Raw genomic sequence first — 24,541 nt, 5'->3', positions numbered from 1 at the left:
TTCTGACTGTTTCGGATAACATGATACAGGATTTTAGTTTTTTTTGTCTAGTCTCACTTGAATATAGATCAATATTAAATAGTCTCCTGATGAGTCGTCTTTGGTGAGGACGATGAAACCTGTAGAAATGAGAGGCTTGGAGAGTGAGCGTGTATACGTCACCTCACCCTATATACTGAACTGTGGGGTACATGTTTTTTCTATTAGTCACCTATTATCTAACCTTCAGGGGGTGAATTATGGGTATAGTTTTACACTTGGAATTAATAAGGTTTAGTTTTATCCTTTTGTCAGCAAACATGAGGAATGACAAGAGACAACCCATTTAAGAAGATTTAATTTTAGTGAAAACTATTCCAACATTAAGAACATAAAAAGGCTTCTCTCCTATGTGACATCTCTGATGTTTATTAACACTTGATTTCCAAGTATAATATTTCCCACATTAAGAAAATGAAAAAGGTTTCTCCTCTGTGTGACTGCTCTGATGACGATCAAGAAGCGCTTTCTGGTTAAAACATTTCCCACATTAACATGTAAAAGGCTTCTTCCCTGAGTGAGTTCTCTGGTGCCTAACACAATTTGATTTCTTGCTAAAACATTTCCCACATTCTGAACATGAAAAAGGCTTCTCCCCTGTGTGAGTTCTCTGGTGCTTAACGCAATCTGATTTATTGTTAAAACATTTCCCACATTAACATGTAAAAGGCTTCTCCCCTGTGTGAGTTCTCTGGTGCCTAACACAATTTGATTTCTTGCTAAAACATTTCCCACATTCTGAACATGAAAAAGGCTTCTCCCCTGTGTGAGTTCTCTGGTGCCTAACACAATTTGATTTCTTGCTAAAACATTTCCCACATTCTGAACATGAAAAAGGCTTCTCCCCTGTGTGAGTTCTCTGGTGCTTAACGCAATCTGATTTATTGTTAAAACATTTCCCACATTCTAAACATGAAAAAGGCTTCTCCCCTGTGTGGATTCTCTGGTGCTTAACACAATCTGATTTATTGTTAAAACATATCCCACATTCTGAACAGGAAAAAGGCTTCTCCCCTGTGTGAGTTCTTTGGTGGATAACAAAATGTGATTTCTGTGCAAAACATTTCCCACATTCTGAACATGAAAAAGGCTTCTCCCCTGTGTGAGTTCTCTGGTGAGTAACAAAACGCGATTTCCATGTAAAATACTTCCCACATTCTGAACAGGAAAAAGGCTTCTCCTCTGTGTGAGTTCTCTGGTGGTTAACAAAATTTGATTTATGTGCAAAATTTTTCCCACATTCTGAACAGTAAAAAGGTTTCGCTCCTGTGTGAATTCTCTGGTGAGTAATAAAATTTGATTTCCATGTAAAACATTTCCCACATTCTGAACATGAAAATGACTTCTTTGCTTTAGGAGCAGTTTGTTTTTTATTGCTTCTTTTGTGACTTTGATTTTCCTTAGTAGTCGGTAATGAATCAGAAGATGGGACCTGTTTCATAGGATCAGATGACAGATCTTTGCTGTGAATGGATGATGATATATCTGGAGTAATGGCATTCACTTCAGTTGTATCTTGTAGGATCTTAAGATCATCAGATTTAAAAGTTGAAGATGTCAGCTGTCCCTCTGATCTCCTGGTACAGACATCTGCTAAGACCAAAAAAAAATTATTTTAATAAAATATCGTTGAGTTTTATATTTTTGAACATTTCTACTTAAACTGTCCATAAAAATGGCAAGCTATGTAAAAACTTTAATTATTTACCAAGACAATGATAGTTCACAGTCTAATAGAAAACCTTGTTGGATGAGCCAGTAGTGTGCGGTGTTCAACTGTCTGTTCATTCTGCCTCCCAAATATCGAATAAAAAGAAACCAATCAATGTTATGTAGGTGAAAATAATACCAATTCTCATCTCACAAAAACAAGTCCCCACTCAGGTCCATCACCTGTCAATGGAAAAACAGAGGTTCCCACACTATTAGTGGCTCAAAGGCTGTTGAAAACCAACAAGGTTTCTATAAACCAATCCAGCAAAATCCGCTCTCACTTCGGAGTCTTGCAGTGTGCGCAAACAACATTTAAGATCACTGTATTTAGCAATATTATAGTGAGAAGAATCCACTTAATTTGCGGTGTCTCCTGGAGCACAATCTGGGCACTATGTGCTGGGTAATAAAATGGCAAATGTCTAATTATCACTCTCCAACATCCACTGAGTGTTAATTTCCGATAAGTGGCTGTGGAGCCAAAATGTTCACTCCTGCTAAGGATTATAACCCTCAGTGAATTAATTTATAAAATGGAATCACTTTATGGGATTTCGACTGTTCTGGTTTCCTGTCATTTAGTTATATTAGGGCTTCTGCATATGGTGTGTCCGGTTCCATGACAATTGTGTACAAGATAATTGTGTACGGACAATTGTGTACAGAAAATTGTGTACAGGCCAATTGTGTCCAAGGACAATTGTGTACAAGGACAATTGTGTACAAGGACAATTGTGTACAGGGCAATTGTGTCCAAGGACAATTGTGTACAGGGCAATTGTGTCCAAGGACAATTGTGTACAGACAACCGAAAGTAAGCGTCAGTGTGAAAGTGGCCTGTACAAGTGGCCTGTACACAAATAATTGCCTTGTACACAATTGTCCGTACACAATTGCCTCTTGTACACGGTTCCATGACCTTGTACACAATTGCCCGTACACAATTGCCTTGTACACAATTGCCTTGTACACAATTGTCCGTACACAATTGCCTTGTACACAATTGCCCGTACACAATTGCCTTGTACACAATTGTCCGTACACAATTGCCCGTACACAATTGCCTTGTACACAATTGCCCGTACACAATTGCCTTGTACACAATTGCCTTGTACACAATCGCCTTGTACACAATTGCCTTGTACACAATTGTCATTGTACACAATTGGCCTGTACACAATTGTCTGTACACAATAGTCCGTACACAATTATCTTGTACACAATTGTCCTGTCACCCACTGTTTGGGCGCATGGCAGAGCTTGGAAGGGAAGGAGCACCATTTGACTTTTTCAACTCAGAATTGGCTGGAATTGAGATCAGATGCCATGATGCATTTGGAGAGCCCCTGATGTGCCCAAACAGTGGAGACCCCCAATTCTAACTCCAACCCGAACCCCAACACACCCCTAACCCTAATCTCAGCCCTAACCCTACCTAAACCCTAACCCTAGCCCTAACCCTAATGGAAAAATGGAAATAAATACATTTTTTTTATTTTATTATTTTTCCCTAACTAAGGGGGTGATAACGGGGGGTTTGATTTACTATTTATGGTGGTTTTTATGTTTGGCAGCTGTCGCACGCTAAAAGACGCTTTTTATTGTAAAAATAGTTTTTGCATCACCACATATTGAGAGCTATAATTTTTCCGTATTTTGACACACCGAGTCATGTGAGGTCTTATTTTTTGCGGGACGAGTTGATGTTTTTATTGGCACCATTTTCGGGCATGTGACATTTTTTGATCGCTTTTTATTCTGATTTTTGGGACGCAGAATGAACAAAAACCAGCGTTTCATGAATTTCTTTTGGGGGGGTGCGTTTACACCGTTCCACGTGCGGTAAAATTGATCAAGCAGTTTTATTCTTCGGGTCAGTACGGTTACAGCGATACCTCATTTAGGTCGTTTTTTATGTTTTGTCGGTTTTATGCAATGAAAACTATTTTATATAAAAAATAATTATTTTTGCATCGCTTTATTCTGCGAGCTATAACTTTTTTATTTTTTCGCTGATGATGCTGTGTGGTGGCTCGTTTTTTGCGGGACAAGATGACGTTTTCAGCGGTACCATGGATATTTATATGCGTCTTTTTGATCATGCGTTATTACACTTTTTGTTTGGCAGTATGATAATAAATCATTATTTTTTGCTTCGTTTTTTATTTTTATTTTTTAAGGGGTTCACTAAAGGGGTTAACTAATGGGACAGTTTTATAGGGCGGGTTGTTACGGATGCGGCGATACCTAATATGTGTACTTTTATTGTTTTTTTTTTATGTATTTCCAAAAAATGGATTCATTGGGGGAATATTTTTTTTTTTTTTCTAATTTATTTGGCGATTTTTTTAAAATTATTTTAACACTTTTTTATTTTTTTTTTAGCTTTATTAAATAGTCCCAGGTGAGACATCACTGTCCTGTGACAGATCGCTGATCTGTCACATCACAGATCACTGTGACAGATCAGCGATCTGTCACAGGCAGTGCAGAAAGCTTCCTCATGCCTGCGCTTTGCAGGCACTGAGGAAGCCAGCTTCCTGCAGGCCCCCGAAGGCCCCCGTCGCCATCTTGGATTCGGGGGCCTGGAGCAAAGGAGCCCCACGCAGCAGCGCTGCACATTGCGCTGCCGTGGGGGGCTCAGGGAAGCATGGAGGGAGCCCCCTCCCTGCCGATGCTTCCCTTTAACCCCCGGTACACCGCGATCATGTTTGATCGCGGTGTGCAAGGGGTTAACATGTCGGGGGCGGTCCGTGACCGCCCCTGACACATTGTGCCGGGTGTCAGCTGTGATAATCAGCTGACACCCGGCCGCGATCAGCGCCGCTCACCACGTGGGCGCCGCTGATCGCGGTAGACGTACTATCCCGTCCATGGGCATAGGGGCCCGGGTCCCATGGACGGGATAGTACATCGGATGTCAGAAAGGGGTTAAAGCACAACATTTCAATAAACAAACAATGAGCTTGGAGAGAGAATCCTTAATTAGGTAAGATCAGATAGGTAGTATGAAAAGTTCTGAAGATCAAAGCGCTACTTGGAGGAGATAGCTCAGATATGGTAATGGGTCATAAAACCTTCTGACAAATTGAGTCCTGTGTGAATAGAATCAAAGATAGTAATGAATTTATGCTCCCACACTCTCCGATACGTCTGTGATTTAAAATTGCCTTTTAAAATGACAACTTTCATATTGCCTATGTTGTGTCCTGGACCACAGAAATGTTTAGCCACAGGTAAATGGGTTTTTTTGTCTGTAATTGTATGACGATGAGACCTCATCCTTGCTCTCAGTCTCTGTCCTGTTTCTCCAACATAGAGGCCACCCACAGGACATATATTGCATAGAATTAAATACACCACATTGGAAGAGGAACATGTGACTGTCCCTGGGATCTTATAGTCCTGCTGTGTTGGGAATTTGGATTTTGTCTTTGGTCTCTATATGAATGCAGGATTTGTATCTTCGCCCATTGCAAGGATATGTTCCTCTTGGTGAATCTGAGGGCACTGAACTTCGGATAATGATGTTTCTTAGATTGGGAGGTTGTCTGTAACATAGCAAGGGGGGGTCTTTGAATAGTGTTTTTAACCGGTCATCCTTGTGTAGGATATGGTGAAGTTTCTTAGCCATTTTTCTGAGTATTTCAAGCTGTGGGTTGTAGGTCACTACCAGAGGTACACAATTTTCCTCTTTTTTTCTGTATTGAAGTACTTGACTTCTAGGGATCCTTGTGGCCCTAACGATCTGACCATCAATGGAGGTGGGATGGTAACCTTGATTTAAAAATGACATTTTAAGCTGGGTTAGGTGTTCATCCCTGTCCTTGGGACTGGCACAGATATGGTTATATCTGAGGGCCTGGCTGTAGACAATGGATTTCTTAATGTGTTTAGGATGGAAGCTGTCCCATTTGAGGTATGTGGGACGGTCAATTGGTTTCCGATATACTGATGTTTGGAATGAACCATTTTGGATTTTTATGGTGGTGTCTAGGAAGTTGATTTTTGTTTTTGAATGGTCTAAAGTCAAGTTTATGGTTGGATGAAATTTGTTGAATTTGTCATGGAAATTTAGAAGTTCTTGTTCAGGCTCAGTTCAGATTATTAATATGTCATCAATGTAATGGAAATAGGCAAAGGGTTTGATGGAGCAGGATGCTAAAAAGTCATTTTCCAGTTTAGCCATGAAGAGATTAGCGTACTGGGGTGCCATTTTACTTCCCATAGTGGTGCCGGTGCGTTGTAGGTATAGCTCCTCACCGAAAGAGAAAACGTTGTGTGTGAGGATGAATCTGGTAAGTGCTATTACAGACTTGGAGGGGATCCCATTGGCCTCAAGAAACATTCGGCAGGCCGCTAGTCCATCTTCGTGTGGGATGTTGGAATATAAGGATTCGACGTCCATGGTGGCTAAGATGGTGCTGTTGGGGAGGGGACCTATCATGGATAGCTTATTAAGCAGGTCTGTAGTGTCCTGTATATAGCTGGCTGTCTTCCTTACCAGCGGCTTGAGGATGTTTTCAATCCACCCTGAGAATTTTTCAGTTAGTGTTCCCACCCCTGAGATGATTGGCCTCCCTGGGTTGCCTGGCTTATGAATCTTGGGAAGCATATAGAAAGTTCACATCCTTGGATTCTCGGGTATTAAGTCCAGAAGGTTTATGGGGTCTGTACATAGACCTTTGATGACTCTTTTCAACTCCCTCAGATATTTTGGAGTTGGGTCATCATCCAGTTTGGTGTAGTACTGTATATCCATCAGTTGTCTGTGAGCCTCTTTGATGTAGTCGGTTGTATTAAGGAGAACTATGGCACCATCTTTATCCGCAGGCTTAATAGTGATCTCCCTGTTGTTCTTAAGGCCGTGAATCGCCTTTTTCTCCTGCAAACTTATATTAGATGTTTCCTTTGCTTTTTTATCCAATATCGTGGACTGCATCGAATTTCTAAATGAGTCAATATATTGGTCCAAAATGGTGTTGCGGCCAGAGGGAGGTGTCCAGTCAGAGTTTTTCTTATTCTCTAGTCTGACTTGAGTTTGGCTGCCCAGAAGCCCCAAGTCCTCTTTGACAGAGAAGAACTCCTTCAGTCTAAGTCTCCTGAAGTATTGTTCCATGTCACTACAAAGTTCTGTTTTGTCTAGAGGTTTTGTAGGACAGAATGTGAGACCTCTGGAAAGTACATTAAGTTCTAGATTAGTGGGTTTGTAAGATGACAGATTAATAACACAGCTGACTGTACCTGTGTCCTTCTGGTGGTTTTGCCCCATGCTGTAGTGTTTAGGAGGGTCTTGACTGGTGCTGGAATGTAATCCTGCTTTCAGTCGAAGTCTGTGGAGTTTCTTTTTCTTGCTGTATATTAGGTACGACTGCAGTGTTGTATAGAAAAGCTGCATTTTCTGCTGTATGTCACCAGCAATTGTACTCCTTAAAGTTTGTATTTCCATTTGGACCGTTTTCTTGGTGCTGTAGAAAACATGAATAAGGTGGTTCCGTAGTCTCTCCGAAGTCCTATAGCAGAGGTGTTGTGAGTAATGAGTATTGTAGGTATTCCGAATGGGATTCTTTAAGCTTAGTCCTTTGGGTATTAAGTGCTCCTTCTTGCATCTTGTTAAAAAGAAGATGTCGCTATCCAGTTGTGCCAGTTTCTTCAGACGATCTTTCAGTTCCATAGATTTACGGTACATTCTGGTATCCTCCATTTAGTAAAACGAAAAAAGTGGTTTGGTACCGTGTTAGCCAGTAGAAAAAAATATATAAAGTGCTCTCAGTGAGAGAAACAAAATAGGAATCTTGTTATAGGAATTTTGAAATAGGAATTTTGTTTCTCTCACTGAGAGCACTTTATATATTTTTTTCTACTGGCTTTTTTCTGCTTCCACGAGATCAGGTAGGGAGTCCTCATCCTCTTGACCGTCTTCTGAAGCTAGCCGACAGCTTGCTATCATTGGAAAGTTCCGGTCATGTACTCCTTAATCATATTCACATGGACAGTCTTTTGTCTTAGCCCCTGATCATCTAAGCAAGAAGATAATTGGTATCATTTAGTTTTCTGTGAACCCGGAAGGGACCCTCCCATGTTGTCTGCAGTTTATTCTGCCGATGGGGAACAATCATTAAGACCTGTTGTCCGTCTACAAACTCCCGATAGCGTGCTTTACGGTCATACCATGTCTTCTGTCTGGTTTGAGCCATACGCACATGACTCTGGGCTAAACTAGTGAGTTGAGCCAGGGTTTCTCGCAGCTTTAGGACATAAGGGACAACAGGGGTTCCTGTATCTTCAACTTGTCCCTCCCAATATTCTTTTAGCAGGGTTAAGGGTCCTCGGAACTTTCTTCCATAGAGTAGTTCAAAGGGGGAAAACCCGGTGGACTCCTGGGGAACTTCCCGATAGGTAAACAAGAGATGGGGTAGGTACTTCTCCCAGTCTGAATCTCTGTCATTGAAGGCCCTCAGCATATTCTTCAGAGTGCCATTGAATCGTTCACAAAGTCCATTTGTTTGGGGATGATACGGGGTCGTTCGGATCGCTCGTACTCCACAGGTGCGCCACAGACACTGGACCAGCTCTGACATGAACTGGGATCCTTGGTCTGACAAGATCTCACTGGGGAATCCTACTCTGGTGAAAATGGTAACCAGGGCCTCGGCCACCTTGGCTGCAGAAATACTTGACAAGGCCACAGCTTCTGGATATCGGGTGGCATAGTCCACAACAGTGAGAATGTACTGCTTTCCAGATTTACTTGGTTTAGCCAGAGGTCCAATGATATCGACAGCTACTCTTTGAAAGGGTTCTTCTATTATAGGGAGCGGTTGCAGGGGTGCCTTTGGGTGATCTCCGGGTCGCCCTCTACTCTGACAAATGTCGCAAGTTCGGCAGAAATGCGCTACGGCTTGGGAAATCCCAGGCCAATAGAAAGATTGAGTCAATCGTCTCTCAGTGCGTGTTTTGCCTTGATGGCCAGCAGTAGGAATGTCATGAACAAGGTGTAATAGGGGAATTCTGTATTTCTGAGGAACAATCAGCTGTTTGCTATAAGTCCAGGGCTTATCTAGGGAATCAGCATTGGTAACCCGATACAGAAGTTCATTTTCTCTGATAAGAATCATAGAATCGTAGAGTTGGAAGGGACCTCCTGGGCCATCTGGTCCAACCCCCTGCTCAAAGCAGGATTTGCTAAATCATCCCAGTCAGATGTCTGTCCAGCCTCTGTTTGAAGACTTCCATTGAAGGAGAACTCACCACTTCTCGTGGCAGCCTGTTCCACTCATTGATCACTCTGTCAAAAAGTTTTTTCTAATATCTAATCTGTGTCTCCTCCCATTCAGTTTCATCCCATTGCTTCTAGTCTTGCCTTGTGCAAATGAGAATAAAGTTGATCCTTGTACAATGTGACAGCCCTTTAGATATTTGTAGACAGCTATTAAGTCTCCTCTCAGTCTTCTCTTTTGCAAACTAAACATTCCCAAATCCTGCAACCTTTCCTCATAAGACAGGGTTTGCAGACCGGTCACCATTCCAGTCGCTCTTTTCTGAACTTGCTCCAGTTTGTTGATGTCTTTTTTAAAATGTGGTGCCCAAAACTGGACACAATATTCCAGATGAGGTCTGACCAAAGAGGAGTAGAGGGCAATAATGACTTCACGTGATCTAGACTGTATGCTTCTGTTAATACATCCTAGAATTGCATTTGCCTTTTTTGCTGCTGCATCACACTGTTGACTCATATTCAGTCTGTGATCTATTAGTATACCCAAGTCTTTTTCACATGTGCTGTCACTTAGCCCTATTCCTCCCATTCTGTATATGCTTTTTTCATTTTTATTGCCCAGATGAAGTACTTTGCATTTCTCCCTGTTAAAAACCATTCTGTTAATTGCTGCCCACTTCTCCAGTTTATTTATATCTTTTTGAATCCTCTCTCTCTCTTCTCTAGTATTAGCTATCCCTCCTAGCTTTGTGTCATCAGCAAATTTAATCAGTTTACCCTCAATTCCTTCATCTAAATCGTTGATAAAGATGTTGAACAATACAGGGCCCAGGACAGAGCCCTGTGGTACCCCACTTGAGACATTCTTCCAACCGGATGTGGAGCCATTTATGACCACTCTTTGGGTCCGATCACTAAGCCAGTTATGAATCCACCTAACAGTTGCCTTGTCCATTCCATACTTAGTCATTTTTTCAATAAGGATTGTATGAGAGACTTTGTCAAATGCTTTGCTGAAGTCAAGATATACTATATCTACAGCATTTCCTTGATCCACCCAATCAGTGATTCCGTCATAGAAGGAAATTAAGTTAGTCTGACATGACTTATTAGTTACAAACCCATGCTGACTCTGTTTAATCACTTCATTCTTATCCAGGTATTGACATACATGTTGTTTAATAATTTGTTCAAAGATCTTTCCTGGTATAGAAGGAAAAGCTGCAAACTCTCTTCCCTGTACAGCGCTTGCCATCCCTAAACCTTGATGATCAATTCTATTATGTAAACAATTCATTGATTTGAAACTTACCTTTGCAGTCTTCTCTTCTGTTCAGCAGGGGGGCTTCAAGCTCATGCGTGCTTGTCGCTCACTGACACTGAGCCACTCACACTGCCCTTTCCAGACACAGCGGCTGGATTGATCTTTAGGGACAAAAATGCAGATTAGATAGATATTAGCATGGAATAACTTAGTAACATAGTTAGTAACGCCAAAAAAAAAACATTAGTCCATCCAGTTCAGCCTATAAAATTCTGTCAGAATAAATCCCCAGATCTACGTCCTTCTAAAGAACCTAACAATAACAAGCAGATTCTACCCTGAAATATTCCCCTTCATTGTCCCCTTCTTGTAGTAATATGCCCCATCATTGTCCCCTTCTTTGAGTAATATGCCCCATTCTTTTAATAATGTGCCCCATCCTGATCCCCTTCATGTAGAAATTGCCCCATCATGATCTCCTTCATGTAGAAATTGCCCATTCCACCTCCATCATTTCCTCCTCACCACCCAATCATTGCCCTCTCCATCACTCACATCATTGCCCTCTCCCCATCATTGCCTTCTCCCCCATCACCCGCATCATTGCCTTCTCCATAACTCCCATCCTTGCCCTCTTCACTACCACCCCATCTTTGCCCTCTCCCCCATCATTGCCTTCTCCATCACTCACATTATTGCTTTCTCCATCACTTCCATCATTGCTATCACCCCCATCACTCCCATCATTGCCTTCTCCATCACTCCCATCATTGCCTTCTCCCCATCATTTCCTTCTCCATCACTCACATCATTACACACACACACCTCTCACCTCTCCGCGAACTCGCCGGAAGCTTCCTCTCACTGGCACAGCGGCTGCGGAGCTGAATGATGATGTTATCCAGCAGCGCTGCTGACTGCCATGTGAGGCAGGAAGCTACAGATCTGGAGCGAGGACACTTGTAGATGAGGTGATACCACGTGCCAGCAGAGAGGGCTCTGCATGCCATAGGTACGCCATCACTGGTCTAGGACAATTTGTTTGCACCACTAATTAACAGCAGTTACAATACCAAACTAGGTCGGTCCCTATAGGATAAAAACACAAGAATTATACTGTATTTTCACATACTATCTATTCCTGACACTGGAGTGGCTTATAAACTTACAAAGTATATAGCTTGAGGTCTGGGGTCTGCCAATATGTGGCTAGTTTTCTGACTGTTTCGGATAACATGATTTTAGTTTTTTTTGTCTAGTCTCACTTGAATATAGGTCAATATTAAATTGTCTCCTGATGAGTCGTCTTTGGTGAGGATGATGAAACCCGTAGAAATGAGAGGCTTGGAGAGTGAGTGTGTATATGTCACCTCATCCTATATACCCTCAACCTATTAGTCACCTACTGACTAACCTTCAGGGAGTGAATTATGGGTATAGTTTTACATTTGGAATTAATAAAGTTTATTTTTTCCTTTCATCAGTAAACATGAGGAATGACAAGAGACAACCCCTTTAAGAAGATCCAACATTATGAACATAAAAAAGGCTTCTCCCCTATGTGATGTCTCTGATGTTTATTAACAGTTGATTTTCAAGTAAAATATTTCCCACATTAAGAAAATGAAAAAAGCTTTTCCTCTGTGTGACTGCTGTGATGTCTAACAAGATGCTCTTTCCGGTCAAATCATTTCCCACATTCTGAACAGGAAAAAGGCTTCTCCCTTGTGTGAGTTCTCTGGTGCCTAACCAAATTTGAGTTAAGATTAAAACATTTCCCACATTCTGAACATGAAAAAGGCTTCTCCCCTGTGTGACTTCTATGGTGAGTAACAAGCAGTGATTTATCTGCAAAAGATTTCCCACATTCTGAACATGAATATTGCTTCTCTCCAGTGTGAGTTCTTTGGTGCTTAACAAGATTTCTTTTCAGGTTAAAACATATCCCACATTCTGAACATGAAAAAGGCTTCTCTCCTGTGTGTATTCTTTGGTGTGCAACACAATGTGATTTGTTGTTAAAACGTTTCCCACATTCTGAACATGAAAAAGGCTTCTCCCCTGTGTGAGTTCTATGGTGAGTAACAAGCAGTGATTTATGTGCAAAACATTTCCCACATTCTGAACATGAAAAAGGCTTCTCCCCTGTGTGAGTTCTATGGTGAGTAACAAGCAGTGATTTATGTGCAAAACATTTCCCACATTCTGAACATGAAAAAGGCTTCTCCCCTGTGTGAGTTCTATGGTGAGTAACAAGCAGTGATTTACGTGTAAAACATTTCCCACATTCTGAACATGAAAAAGGCTTCTCCCCTGTGTGAGTTCTATGGTGTTTATCAAGATTCCCTTTCTGGTTAAAACATTTCCCACATTCTGAACATGAAAAAGGCTTCTCCCCTGTGTGAGTTCTCCGGTGTGTAACAAAATGTGATTTGTTGTTAAAACATTTCCCACATTCTGAACATGAAAAAGGCTTCTCCCCTGTGTGAGTTCTCCGGTGTGTAACAAAATGTGATTTGTTGTTAAAACATTTCCCACATTCTGAACATGAAAATGACTTCTTTGCTTTAGGAGCAGTTTGCTTTTTAATGTCTCTTTTGTGACTTTGATTTTCCTTAGTAGTCGGTAATGAATCAGAAGATGGGACCTGTTTCATAGGATCAGATGACAGATCTTTGCTGTGAATGGATGATGATATATCTGGAGTAATGGTAATCACTTCAGTTGTATCTTGTAGGATCTCAAGATCATCAGATTTAATAGTTGAAGATGTCAGCTGTCCCTCTGATCTCCTGGTACAGTCATCTGCTAAGATAAAAAAACAATTTTTTTAATAAAATATCCTTGAGTTTTATATTCTTGAACATTTCTACTTAAACTGTCCATAAAAATGGCAAGCTATGTAAAAAACTTTAATTATTTACCAAGACAATGACAATTCACAGTCTAATAGAAAACCTTGTTGGATGAACCAGTAGTGTGCGGTGTTCAACTGTCCGTTCATTCTGCCTCCCAAATATCAAATAGAAAGAAACCAATCAATGTTATGTAAGCAAAAATAATACCAATTCTCATCTCACAAAAACAAGTCCCCACTCAGGTCCATCATCTGTCATTGGAAAAACAGAGGTTCCCACACTATTAGTGGCTCAAAGGCTGTTGAAAAGCAAGAGTTTCTATAAACCAATCCAGCAAAATCCGCTCTCACTCCGGAGTCTTGCAGTGTGCGCAAACAACATTTAGGATCCCTGTATTTAGCAATATTATAGTGAGAAGAATCCACTTAATTTTTGGTGTGTGTCTCCTGGAGCACAATCTGGGCATTATGTGCTGGGTATCAAAATGGCAAATGTGTAATTTTCACTCTCCAACATCCACTGCGTGTTAATTTCCGGAAAGTGGCTGTGGAATCAAAATATTCACTCCTCCTGTGGTCTAAATTGCTGGTACCCCTCGTTTGATGATAGAAAAACCCACAATGGTGACAGAAATATCTTGAATCTGACAAAAGTAGTAATAAATAAAAAAATGACCCCCGCGGTCACAGGGGTCGCAGCTGCGACAGGGGCCGGAGCGCTTAGGGGTCTGGGCCCCCAGTCAGGGCATTAATGCCCTGACTGGCGTATGGAGCCCAATGAGCAGAGGAGGCCCGCATTGGGCCCCAGCGGCGGGGCAGGCTGGGCGGGAGGGGGGTCAGAGAGGCACCATGTCAGCACCGACCCCCCCGCCGCATTGAACTGTACCAGCGTCTATGATGCCGGTACAGTTCAAAGCAATGATGGAGGAGAGCGTCAGCCGACGCTCCCTCTCCCATCATTCCCCTGTCTGCCTCTGACACATGCGCACTAACTGTTTATCAGGCAGAGCAGGAGACAGGAGCTGGGAGCAGCGGAAGCACGATTAGAAGGTGAGGAGAGTTTTTCTTTTAGTTTATGCAACAGTACAGCCAGGACTGTGGGGCCATTCTCGGGGGGGCTGTATACCATGGTGCTGTATACCATGGGGGGTGCTGTGCTGTATACCATGCAGGGCTGTATACCATGCAGTGCTGTATACCATGGGGGGTGCCGTGCTGTATACCATGGGGGGTGCCGTGCTGTATACCATGCCGTGCTGTATACCATGGGGGGTGCTGTACTGTACACCATGGGGGTGCTGTATACCATGGGGGTGCTGTATACCAAGGCGGGGTGCTGTGCTGTATACCATGGGGGGTGCTGTGCTGTATACCATGGGGGGTGCCGTGCTGTATACCATGGCGGGGTGCTATGCTGTATACCATAGGGGACTGTATACCATGGGGGGTGCTGTGCTATACACTTCATGTCCTCAGAACTTCCAACCCTCATCCTGGGAAATTTCAACATCCCCATTAACAGCCCTACCTCCACATCTGCATCCCAGCTTCTATCACTAACCACCTCTCTAGGCCTCTCGCAGCTTTCAACCTCTGAGACACACAAGGACGGTAACACCCTGGATCTGGTCTTCGGTCAGCTCTGTTCAATCTCCCACCTAAATAACTCACCGCTTCCACTCTCTGACCACAACATTCTCTCCTTCACGCTCACAAATCCTCGCCCACCCCAGCTTACTCCTACCTACCACACAGTCAGAAATCTACAAGCCATTAACCCTCAGACACTTTCAGATTCCCTACACTCATCACTGTCCCCAATCTCCTCTTTATCCTGTCCTAATCTGGCTGTTCATCACTACAATGACACTCTTAGAAGCACCCTTGACCAAGTAGCTGCCCTCACCCTCAGAACCTCCCAGCACAGAGTAAAACAGCCCTGGCTCACATCGCAAACTCAACTTCTCCAGCAATGCTCTAGGAGTGCTGAATGCCTATGGAGAAAAACCCGCACACCTGAAGACTTCATCCACTTCAAATTTATGTAAGAACCTATAATGCTGCCCTTCACCTCGCCAAACAGACCTACTTCACCACCCTGATCTCCTCACTAGCCAACAACCCCAAGAAACTTTTTGACACTTTTCACTCCCTCCTCAGGCCAAAAGCACAAGCCCCTATCACAGACATTTGTGCTGATGCCCTGGCCTCCCACTTGACAGAAAAAATAGATAATATCCGTAAGGAAATCTCTCAACCACCAAGTGCTGTGACTCCCATCCCTTCCTGCATCTCCCCTGGCTCACTTTCCACATTTGATCCCATCACAGAAGAAGAAGTCTCCAGACTCCTCTCTTCTTCTCGTCCGACTACATGCACTACTGACTCCATTCCCTCACATCTCCTCCAGTCTCTCTCTCCAGTCGTCACAACCCACCTAACTACAATCTTTAATCTCTCCCTCTCCTCGGGCATTTTCCCATCCTCCTTCAAACACGCCATTGTTACTCCATTACTAAAGAAACCCGCTCTCAACCCATCCTGCACCAACAACTACAGACCAGTCTCCAATCTCCCCTTCATCTCTAAACTTTTGGAACTCTTAGTTTACTCCCGCCTTACCCGTTACCTCTCCACTCACTCCCCTTCACAGACAGGCTTCCGCCGCCTACATTCGACTGAAACTGCACTCATCAAAGTGACCAATGACCTTCTGACAGCAAAACGTAACGGTGACCACTCTCTACTCATTCTTCTTGACCTATCTGCAGCTTTCGATACTGTTGACCACCATCTCCTACTCTCTAGGCTCCAGTCACTAGGCATTAAGGACACTGCTCTCTCCTGGTTCTCTTCCTATCTCTCTGACCGCTCCTTCAGTGTTTTGTTCTCTGGCTCCACGTCATCTCCTCTTCCTCTTGCTGTCGGGGTACCTCAGGGCTCAGTCCTTGGCCCCCTTCTTTTCTCTCTCTACACAGCCCCAATTGGACAGACCATCAGCAGATTTGGCTTTCAGTAACATCTTTATGCTGATGACACACAACTATATACGTCTTCTCCCGACCTTACCCCCGCTGTACTACAGAACGCCAGTGACTGTCTGTCCACAGTCTCCAATATCATGTCCACTCTCTATCTGAAACTCAACTTCTCCAAAACTGAACTTCTTCTGCTCCCGCCGTCTACTAACCTCCCTAAATCTGACATTTCCCTCTCTGTGGGTGGTACCACAATAACACCCCGGCATCAGGCACGCTGTCTGGGTGTTATGTTTGACACCAATCTCTCCTTCACATCCCATATACAATCTCTTGCCCGCTCTTGCCGCTTACACCTAAAGAACATCTCTAGAATCCGCCCTTTTCTCAACATGGAAGCAACAAAAACCCTCACTGTAGCAATGATCCACTCCCGCCTGGATTACTGCAATGCTCTATTAATTGGCCTCCCTGTTATGGATGAGTCACCGAAGGAGGAAAAACAGGCCCTGAAGCCGCTAGGCTTCAAAAAGACTATATCAGCACTCAGGTAAATTCTGAAGACAGAGCCAGAGATCAACAGATCAGAGACAAAAATGGAATTCAGCTCACCCCCGGCCGGGGATCTCTGAACTCCATAAAACAAGGCAAACAAAACCAGAACTAAGGAGTACAAAAGGCAGAGACAAAACTTAGCTTTGAGAAGCAGAAATCAGACTGGTCTCCAAGATTCCAGCAGGAAAATCACCAGCAAGGCAGCAGGGCGTCGGCTGCCTTATATCCAGTCATCAGTTCCTGTGACCCAGTCATCATCTACCTGCTCAGCTGTTTGGTAATCAGCCTCACTACCTTCCTTCGCCAGAAGAGGGAGTTCATCAGACCTCACTGGTGAAGGGAAAAATGAACTCACAACAGTACCTCCCCCTTGAGGAGGGGTCACCGAACCCTCATCCATGCCACCAGGGCGATCAGGGTGAGCCCGATGAAAGGCACGCACCAATCTTTCGGCATGAATATCAGAGGCAGAGACCCAGGAATTATCCTCCTGACCATAACCCTTCCACTTAACCAAATACTGGAGTCTCCGTCTAGCCAGACGGGAATCCAGTATCTTCTCTACCTCATACTCCATGTTACCTTCAACCAATACAGGGTCAGGAGGTGCCACCCCAGGAACTACTGGTTCAACAAACCTCTTCAACAAGGACTTATGGAACACATTATGAATCTTAAACGTGACAGGAAGAGCCAACCGAAAAGAGACGGATTAATAATCTCCAAAATCTTGTAAGGTCCAATAAATCTAGGCTTTAAACTTAGGAGAAGCCACCTTCATAGCGATATTTTTTTATGACAACCAAACCATATCAGCCACCTTAAACTGGGGACCAATGGTACTATGCCGGTTGGAAAACCGCTGGGCCTTTTCCTGGGAGAGAGACAACTTATCCACCACTTGGTCCCAGATCCGATGCATTCTCTCCACCACAGTGTCAACACCTGGGCAGGCAGAAGGCTCCACCTGCCGAGGTGTTGACCATCTTAGAGAATCTATCACAAATCACCCAAATAACGGTCATTCTCTGAGAGACAGGCATATCAGAGATAAAATCCATTGAAATATGGGTCCATGGCCTCTTGGGCACCGGCAAAGGCATCAACAACCCACTAGAGCGAGAACAAGGTTTAGACCGGGAGCAAGTCCCACAGGACTGCACAAAATTCCAGACATCACGAGACAAGGCGGGCCACCAAAAAGACTGACTCACCAGATCTCTAGTACCAAAAATACCTGGATGACCAGCCAATGCAGAGCAATGAACTTCAGACATCACCTTCTTCCTCCACTGGTCAGGAACATACAACTTTCCACTGGGACAACGCTCAGGTTTGTCCTCCTGGAACTCTTCCAGAGCACGTCTCAAATCGGGCGAGATGGCAGAAAGAACTACCCCCTCGCCTAAGATGGTAGCAGGCTTGGTCACAACAGGAGAATCAGCAAAGAAACTCCTAGAGAGGGTGTCTGCCTTGACATTCTTAGTGCCAGGAAGAAAAGAGACCACAAAATCAAAACGTGTGAAAAACAAGGCCCACCTAGCCTGTCTAGGATTCAAGCGTTTGGCCGACTCCAGGTAAATCAAATTCTTGTTGTCAGTAAGGACCACAACCTGGTGTCAAGCTCCCTCCAACCAATGTCTCCACTCCTCAAATGCCCATTTCATGGCCAACAGTTCCCGATTCCCCACATCATAGTTACGTTCGGATGGGGAGAACTTTCGGGAAAAGAAAGCACAGGGATTAATTTTAGATGTCACAGGATCTTTTTGGGACAAAACAGCTACTGCATCAATCTCAGAGGCGTCCACCTCTACCTGAAACGGGAGTGAGACATCAGGTTGCCGCAGAACGGGAGCAGAAGTGAATCTTCGCTTCAGCTCCTGAAAGGAAAAAACAGCCTCCGGAGACCAATTCAGCACATCAGCACCCTTCTTAGTCAAATCAGTCAATGGCTTGGCAATACTAGAAAATTAGCTATAAATTTCCGATAAAAATTAGCAAAACCCAAAAACTTCTGGAGGGCCTTCAAAGAAGTGGGCTGAACCCAATCATAAATGGCCTGTACCTTGGCCGGGTTCATTTCAATAGTTGACGGAGACAAAATGAATCCCAAAAATGAAATCCTCTGTACCCCAAAAAGGCATTTCGATCCCTTGACATACAGGGAATTCTCCCTCAAAATCCGGAACACAGTCCGAACATGGTCCACATGAGAGTCCCAATCCTTGGAAAAGATCAAAATATCATCCAGATAGATAATCAAAAATTTATCCACAAAGTCTCGGAAAATATCGTTCATGAAGGACTGGAAGACAGAAGGGGCATTAGTGAGCCCAAAAGGCATCACCAAGTACTCAAAATGTCCCTTCGGAGTATTAAACGCCGTCTTCCATTCATCCCCATGCTTAATGTGAATAAGATTATACGCCCCCCTGAGGTCAAGCTTGGTAAACCAGCAAGCACCTTTAACTCTGGAGAATAGATCAGAAATCAGGGGTAACGGATACTGATATTTAACAGTAATTTTGTTGAGGGCACGATAGTCAATACAAGGCCTTAATGAACCATCTTTTTTAGCCACGAAAAAAAAACCGGCACCTAAGGGTGACGAGGATGGTCTAATATGACCCTTCTCCAACGCCTCCTTAATATAGGATCGCATAGCCTCGTGTTCGGGTACAGATAAATTGAAGAGCCAACCCTTGGGAAATTTGCACCCCGGGCTCAGCTCAATTGCACAGTCATAACTCCTATGAGGAGGCAAAGACGCAGACTCATTCTCACTAAATACATCATAAAAGTCAGCCAAATAGTCAGGAACATCATGCGACTGGGGAGAGGTGGAGAAAACAGGAGCATCACTAAGGGCACACCGACAACCCCAACTCACCACAGACACAGATTTCCAATCCAAAACTGGATTATGGATTTGCAACCAGGGAAACCCCAGAACAATGGTATCATGCAAATTATGCAACACCAAAAATCTGCAATTTTCTTGATGGTCTGGGGCGACCCGCATTACCACCTGGGTCCAAAACTGAGGTTTATTTTTCGCCAAAGGAGTCGCATCATTACCCCTCAAAGGGATAGGCATCCGCAAAGGTGTCATAGGAAATCCACAACGTTTAGCAAAATCCAAGTCCATCAGGTTCAGAGCTGCTCCCGAATCCACAAAAGCCTTAGCGGAAAATGTGGACAGGGAGCAGATCAGAGTAATTGCCAGAAGAAACTTAGGTTGAACACCAACCACAGAAAACGTGTGAGCACAACGTTTCTCTCGTTTAGGGCAGACAGAAATAATATGCGAGGCATCTCCACAAAAAAAAACACAGCTTATTACGCCTTCTGAACTCCTGATGTTGCTCCCTGGACAAAACTCTATCACATTGCATAGGTTCAGACATTTGTTCAACAGGTGGCAACACCTCTCGTGCGGTCTTACGTTCACGCAAACGCCGATCAACCTGAATGGCTAATGACATAGAATCGTCAAGACCTGAGGGAACAGGAAATCCCATCATAGTATCTTTTACGGTTTCTGACAAACCTTTCCGAAAGAGAGCTGCCAAGGCATCATGATTCCAGGTAGTAAGGACCACCCACTTTCGGAATTTTTGACAGTACAACTCTGCAGAATCCCGACCTTGGCTCAATGCCAACAGGGCCTTTTCAGCCTGATCAATAGCATTAGGTTCATCATACAACAACCCCAAGGCTTGAAAAAATGCATCCACATTATTTAGAATAGGATCATCAGGTTTCAAAGAAAACGCCCAATCCTGGGGATCGCCGCGCAGCAAAGACATGACAATTTTAATCCGCTGCGCGGAGCTCCCCGACGAGTTAGGCTTCAAGGCAAAAAATAATTTACAATTATTCTTGAAATTCAAAAATTTAGACCGATCCCCAAAAAACACATCAGGAGTAGGGATCTTTGGTCCAGCAGCATGTGAATGAGTAAGATAGGCGGAAATTCCCCGCACTTCCGCAGCGAGCTGCTCCACACGATCAGACAATTGCTTCACCTCCATTGAGAGAAAAAGAAAAATTCCCCCTACGGCCTCAGAGATAGAGGAAAAAATATACACAAAGAAATTCTGACACCTTTTTTTTTTCTTACAATTCTTTCCTGCTATTGAGTACCCTAGGATCTGCGGTATGGCTGGTGATTCTGTAATGGATGAGTCACCGAAGGAGGAAAAACAGGCCCTGAAGCCGCTAGGCTTCAAAAAGACTATATCAGTACTCAGGTAAATTCTGAAGACAGAGCCAGAGATCAACAGATCAGAGACAAAAATGGAATTCAGCTCACCCCCGGCCGGGGATGGCTGAACTCCATAAAACAAGGCAAACAAAACCAGAACTAAAGAGTACAAAAGGCAGAGCAAAACTTAGCTTTGAGAAGCAGAAATCAGACTGGTCTCCAAGAATCCAGCAGGAAAATCACCAGCAATGCAGCAGGGCGTCGGCTGCCTTATATCCAGTCATCAGTTCCTGTGACCCAGTCATCAGCTGTTTGGTAATCAGCCTCACTACCTTCCTTCGCCAGAAGAGGGAGTTCATCAGACCTCACTGGTGAAGGGAAAAATGAACTCACAACACCTCCCTGTCACTTGACTATCCCCTCTCCAGTCCATTCTTAATGCAGCTGCCAGGGTCGTCCATCTGGCTAATCGGTACTTGGACGTGTCCGCTCTTCGTCAGTCATTACACTGGCTGCCCATTCATTATAGGATCCAATTCAAAGTACTTGTTCTCACCCACAAAGCTCTCCACAGTGCGGCACCCCCCCACATCTCCTCCCTCATTTCTGTCTATCGGCATAGCCGATCGCTGCGCTCTGCAAACTTTCGACTTACCTCTGCACTAATCTGTACCTCCCACTCCCGACTCCAAGACTTCTCCATGCTGCTCCTATCTTCTGGAATGCTCTACCCCAAGAAATTAGGACTAACCACAATTTGCATAGCTTTAGGCGCTCCCTCAAAACACATTTGTTCACAGTGGCCTATCACATTCACTAATCAAAGTCATTCTATGTGTAAGTGTGCGTGTGTAGCCCATTCACTATCTCTATCCATCCTTCACTCCCTCAAAATGGCTGGACCTTCATTGTAAAAATACAAATGTAAATACACACCTGTACTTTGTATCTCCCTCACCTCATTGTAGATTGTAAGCTCTCACGAGCAGGGTCATCAGGTTGCCGCAAAACCGGGGCGGAAGTGAATCTTCGCTTCAGCTCCTGAAAGGAAGAAACAGCCTCCGGAGACCAATTTAACACATCAGCACCCTTCTTAGTCAAATCAGTCAATGGCTTGGCAATACTAGAAAATTTTGCTATAAATTTCCGATAAAAATTAGCAAAACCCAAAAACTTCTGGAGGGCCTTCAAAGAAGTGGGCTGAACCCAATCGTAAATGGCCTGTACCTTGGCCGGGTCCATTTCAATAGTTGACGGAGACAAAATAAATCCCAAAAAAGAAATCCTCTGTACTCCAAAAAGGCATTTAGATCCTTTGACATACAGGGAATTCTCCCTCAAGATCCGGAACACAGTCCGAATATGTTCCACATGAGAATCCCAATCCTTGGAGAAGATCAAAATATCATCCAGATAGATAATCAAAAATTTATCGACAAAATCTCGGAAAATATCGTTCATGAAGCACTGTAAGACAGAAGGGGCATTAGTGAGCCCAAAAGGCATCACCAGGTACTCAAAATGTCCCTCCGGAGTATTAAACGCCGTCTTCCATTCATCCCCATGCTTAATGCGAATAGGACAGGAAAGGAAGGTTGCTGTCTGCAATCTGCCAAAACCCTATCAAAGACATAAGCCAACAGCTGATATGGAAAAAGACCCTGAAGCAGCTAGGCTTCAAAAACTATATCAGCACTCAGGTATTTTCAGAAGACAGAGCTAAAGGAATTCAGCTCACCCCAGCAGGGAATGGCAGAAATCCAGAAAAACAAAGCAAACAAAGTCAAAGCACAAATGCAAAAAGCAGAGCAGAAAAACTTAGCTTTAGAAGAGCAGGAATTCAGACTGGTCTCCAAGGATCCCACAGAGAAATCACCCGCAGGGCAGAAGGGCGTAGGCAGCCTTATATCCAGTCCGTAACTCCACTCAGCCAGTCATCATCATTAGGCTCAGGTGCCTGATAATCAGGCTCACTACCTTTCCTTACCAGAAGAGGGAGTTCATCGGGCCTCAGTAGTGAAGGGGAAAATGAACTCACAACAAGCTCCATTACCTCCAGTAACCACAAGAGGGAGCCCAGAAAGAGAACTCACAATCCCTCTGTCAATCTGACCAGCTCCACTACCTTCAGTAATAACCAGAGGGAGGCCAGAAAGCGAATTCACAACAGGGGGTGCTGTATACCATGGTGGGTTGCTGTGCTGTATACCATGTGGTGCTGTGCTGTATACCATGCGATGCTATATACCATGGGGGGCTGTATACCATGCTACGCTGTATACCATGGGGGTGCTGTGTTGTATAGAATGGGGGGGTGCTGTGCTGTATACCATGCGGTAATGTGCCGTATACCATGTGATGCTGTGCTATATACTATGTGATGGTTACATCACTCCGCCATACTCACCCGGCCTCCGCTCCCACGCCGCAGTTGGCCTCCGCTCCCATGCCGCAGCCTCTCTCCACCCGACGGCCGCAGCGGTCACCTGAGACGGGCTCGTGACCGATGCCGTCCCTGCATGCTATGCGCATGCACCATAGGCCGCGGCCGCGCCTCCTTCCTGCTTCTTATGCTCCGGCTGTGCCCTGACCCGGAAGCACCTTTGGACTAATGGTGGACCAGACGGGGCCATATCAGGCTGCTTCCCCCTGAGGGAGGCGCCTGATCATTGTGTTTCCAGCACTCTGGCCTCGCTACATCGTGTACGCTCTGCTCCTGCAGTTCCGTTCTCGGCTGCTCCCCGCAGCAGCTTCTCAGTCCTGCTTCCCGTGTTCCTTGTTCTCTTCCGCAGTTGTCTTCTGTGTTCCTGCTCCAGTCCTGTCTCCAGTGTTCCTGCCGTCCTACTCCAGTCCTGCCTTCAGTGTTCCTGCCGACCTACTCCAGTCCTGTCTCCAGTGTTCCTGCCGTCCTACTCCAGTCCTGCCTCCAGTGCTCCTGCCGTCCTACTCCAGTCCTGCCTCCAGTGTTCCTGTCGTCCTACTCCAGTCCTGCCTTCAGTGTTCCTGCCGTCCTACTCCAGTCTCAGTCTTACTCCGATCCATCCTGAGCCGCCCCTCTTGGTACCGGCTACCGTGGTACTCGAACCCCTGGGCCTGCTCCTAACGGTCCCTGTATAGGGGTCGGTTCCACCTGGCAGCTCGCCCGGGGTCCCTCGGTGCCACGGTCCAGAGGGTCCACTCCCGGGGTTTCCTGCTCCAGACCACTCACGCTAACAGTGATGCTGTGCTATGTACTATGCTGCTGTGTTATATACCATGGGGGGTACATTATATTCTATGGGGGAGGCTGTGTTATATAATATGAGGGGCGGCATTATATTCTATGGTATAGCAAGTCAGACATCTGCCCTCTGCTCCTTTCATTCTCTATGTGGGGGTGGAATTATGGGAGCGATGAGGCTGTGGACAGTTCGGGGGATGGAGGCTGGTCTCAAGGGGGCCCCGAAAATTTTGCCAGTATGGGGTCCCCGAAACTCCTAGTGGCAGCCCGGGGTGGGGGGACCCCATTTGAAAGTTCGCATAGGGGCCCATAACTTTGTAGTTACACCATAGCTTTTTAACCATGCTTCCACAGTATTTAAAAAAAAAGTAAAACTCATGAAATTTATTTTTTATTTTAGGATATTTGTGTTTTTTGCTTTTTGTTTTCTCTGGTTAATGGTCATGTGTTAATATGCACTTACATTGTGCATACACATTAACTTAC

The 24,541-nt window shown here is 44.4% G+C and overlaps 2 protein-coding genes across 2 annotated transcripts in view; both read right to left on the bottom strand.

Moving 5' to 3' along the window:
* Positions 1 to 319: 319 nt before the first annotated feature.
* On the bottom strand, positions 320 to 11,551 carry LOC141101516 (uncharacterized). The gene is made up of 2 exons (XM_073590644.1): positions 10,284 to 11,551; positions 320 to 1,629 (listed from the first exon to the last, which is right to left on the bottom strand). The coding sequence occupies exon 2, from the start codon at positions 1,478 to 1,480 to the stop codon at positions 695 to 697; it is 786 nt and encodes a 261-aa protein (XP_073446745.1). The 5' UTR covers positions 1,481 to 1,629; positions 10,284 to 11,551; the 3' UTR covers positions 320 to 694.
* A 246-nt stretch (positions 11,552 to 11,797) lies between these two features.
* LOC141101556 (uncharacterized) overlaps positions 11,798 to 24,541 on the bottom strand; it is a 22,360-nt gene continuing 9,616 nt past the window's right edge. Inside the window, exon 4 of the mRNA XM_073590677.1 lies at positions 11,798 to 13,040. Within this exon, the coding sequence (XP_073446778.1) occupies positions 11,923 to 13,040 (1,118 nt within the window). The 3' untranslated portion in view covers positions 11,798 to 11,922. The remainder of the gene's footprint in view (positions 13,041 to 24,541) is intronic.

The sequence above is a fragment of the Dendrobates tinctorius genome, unplaced genomic scaffold (assembly GCF_039654945.1).
Source record: "Dendrobates tinctorius isolate UK_male_01 unplaced genomic scaffold, ASM3965494v1 ptg000119l, whole genome shotgun sequence".
Lineage (NCBI taxonomy): Eukaryota > Metazoa > Chordata > Amphibia > Anura > Dendrobatidae > Dendrobates > Dendrobates tinctorius.
Note: the sequence above shows the minus strand (reverse complement) of the source record. Positions and strands in the feature narration are given on the sequence as shown.

Coding starts and splice junctions, on each gene's coding strand:
- LOC141101516 (XM_073590644.1), bottom strand. CDS start 1,480: ATGAAACAGGTCCCATCTTCTGATTCATTACCGACTACTAAGGAAAAT.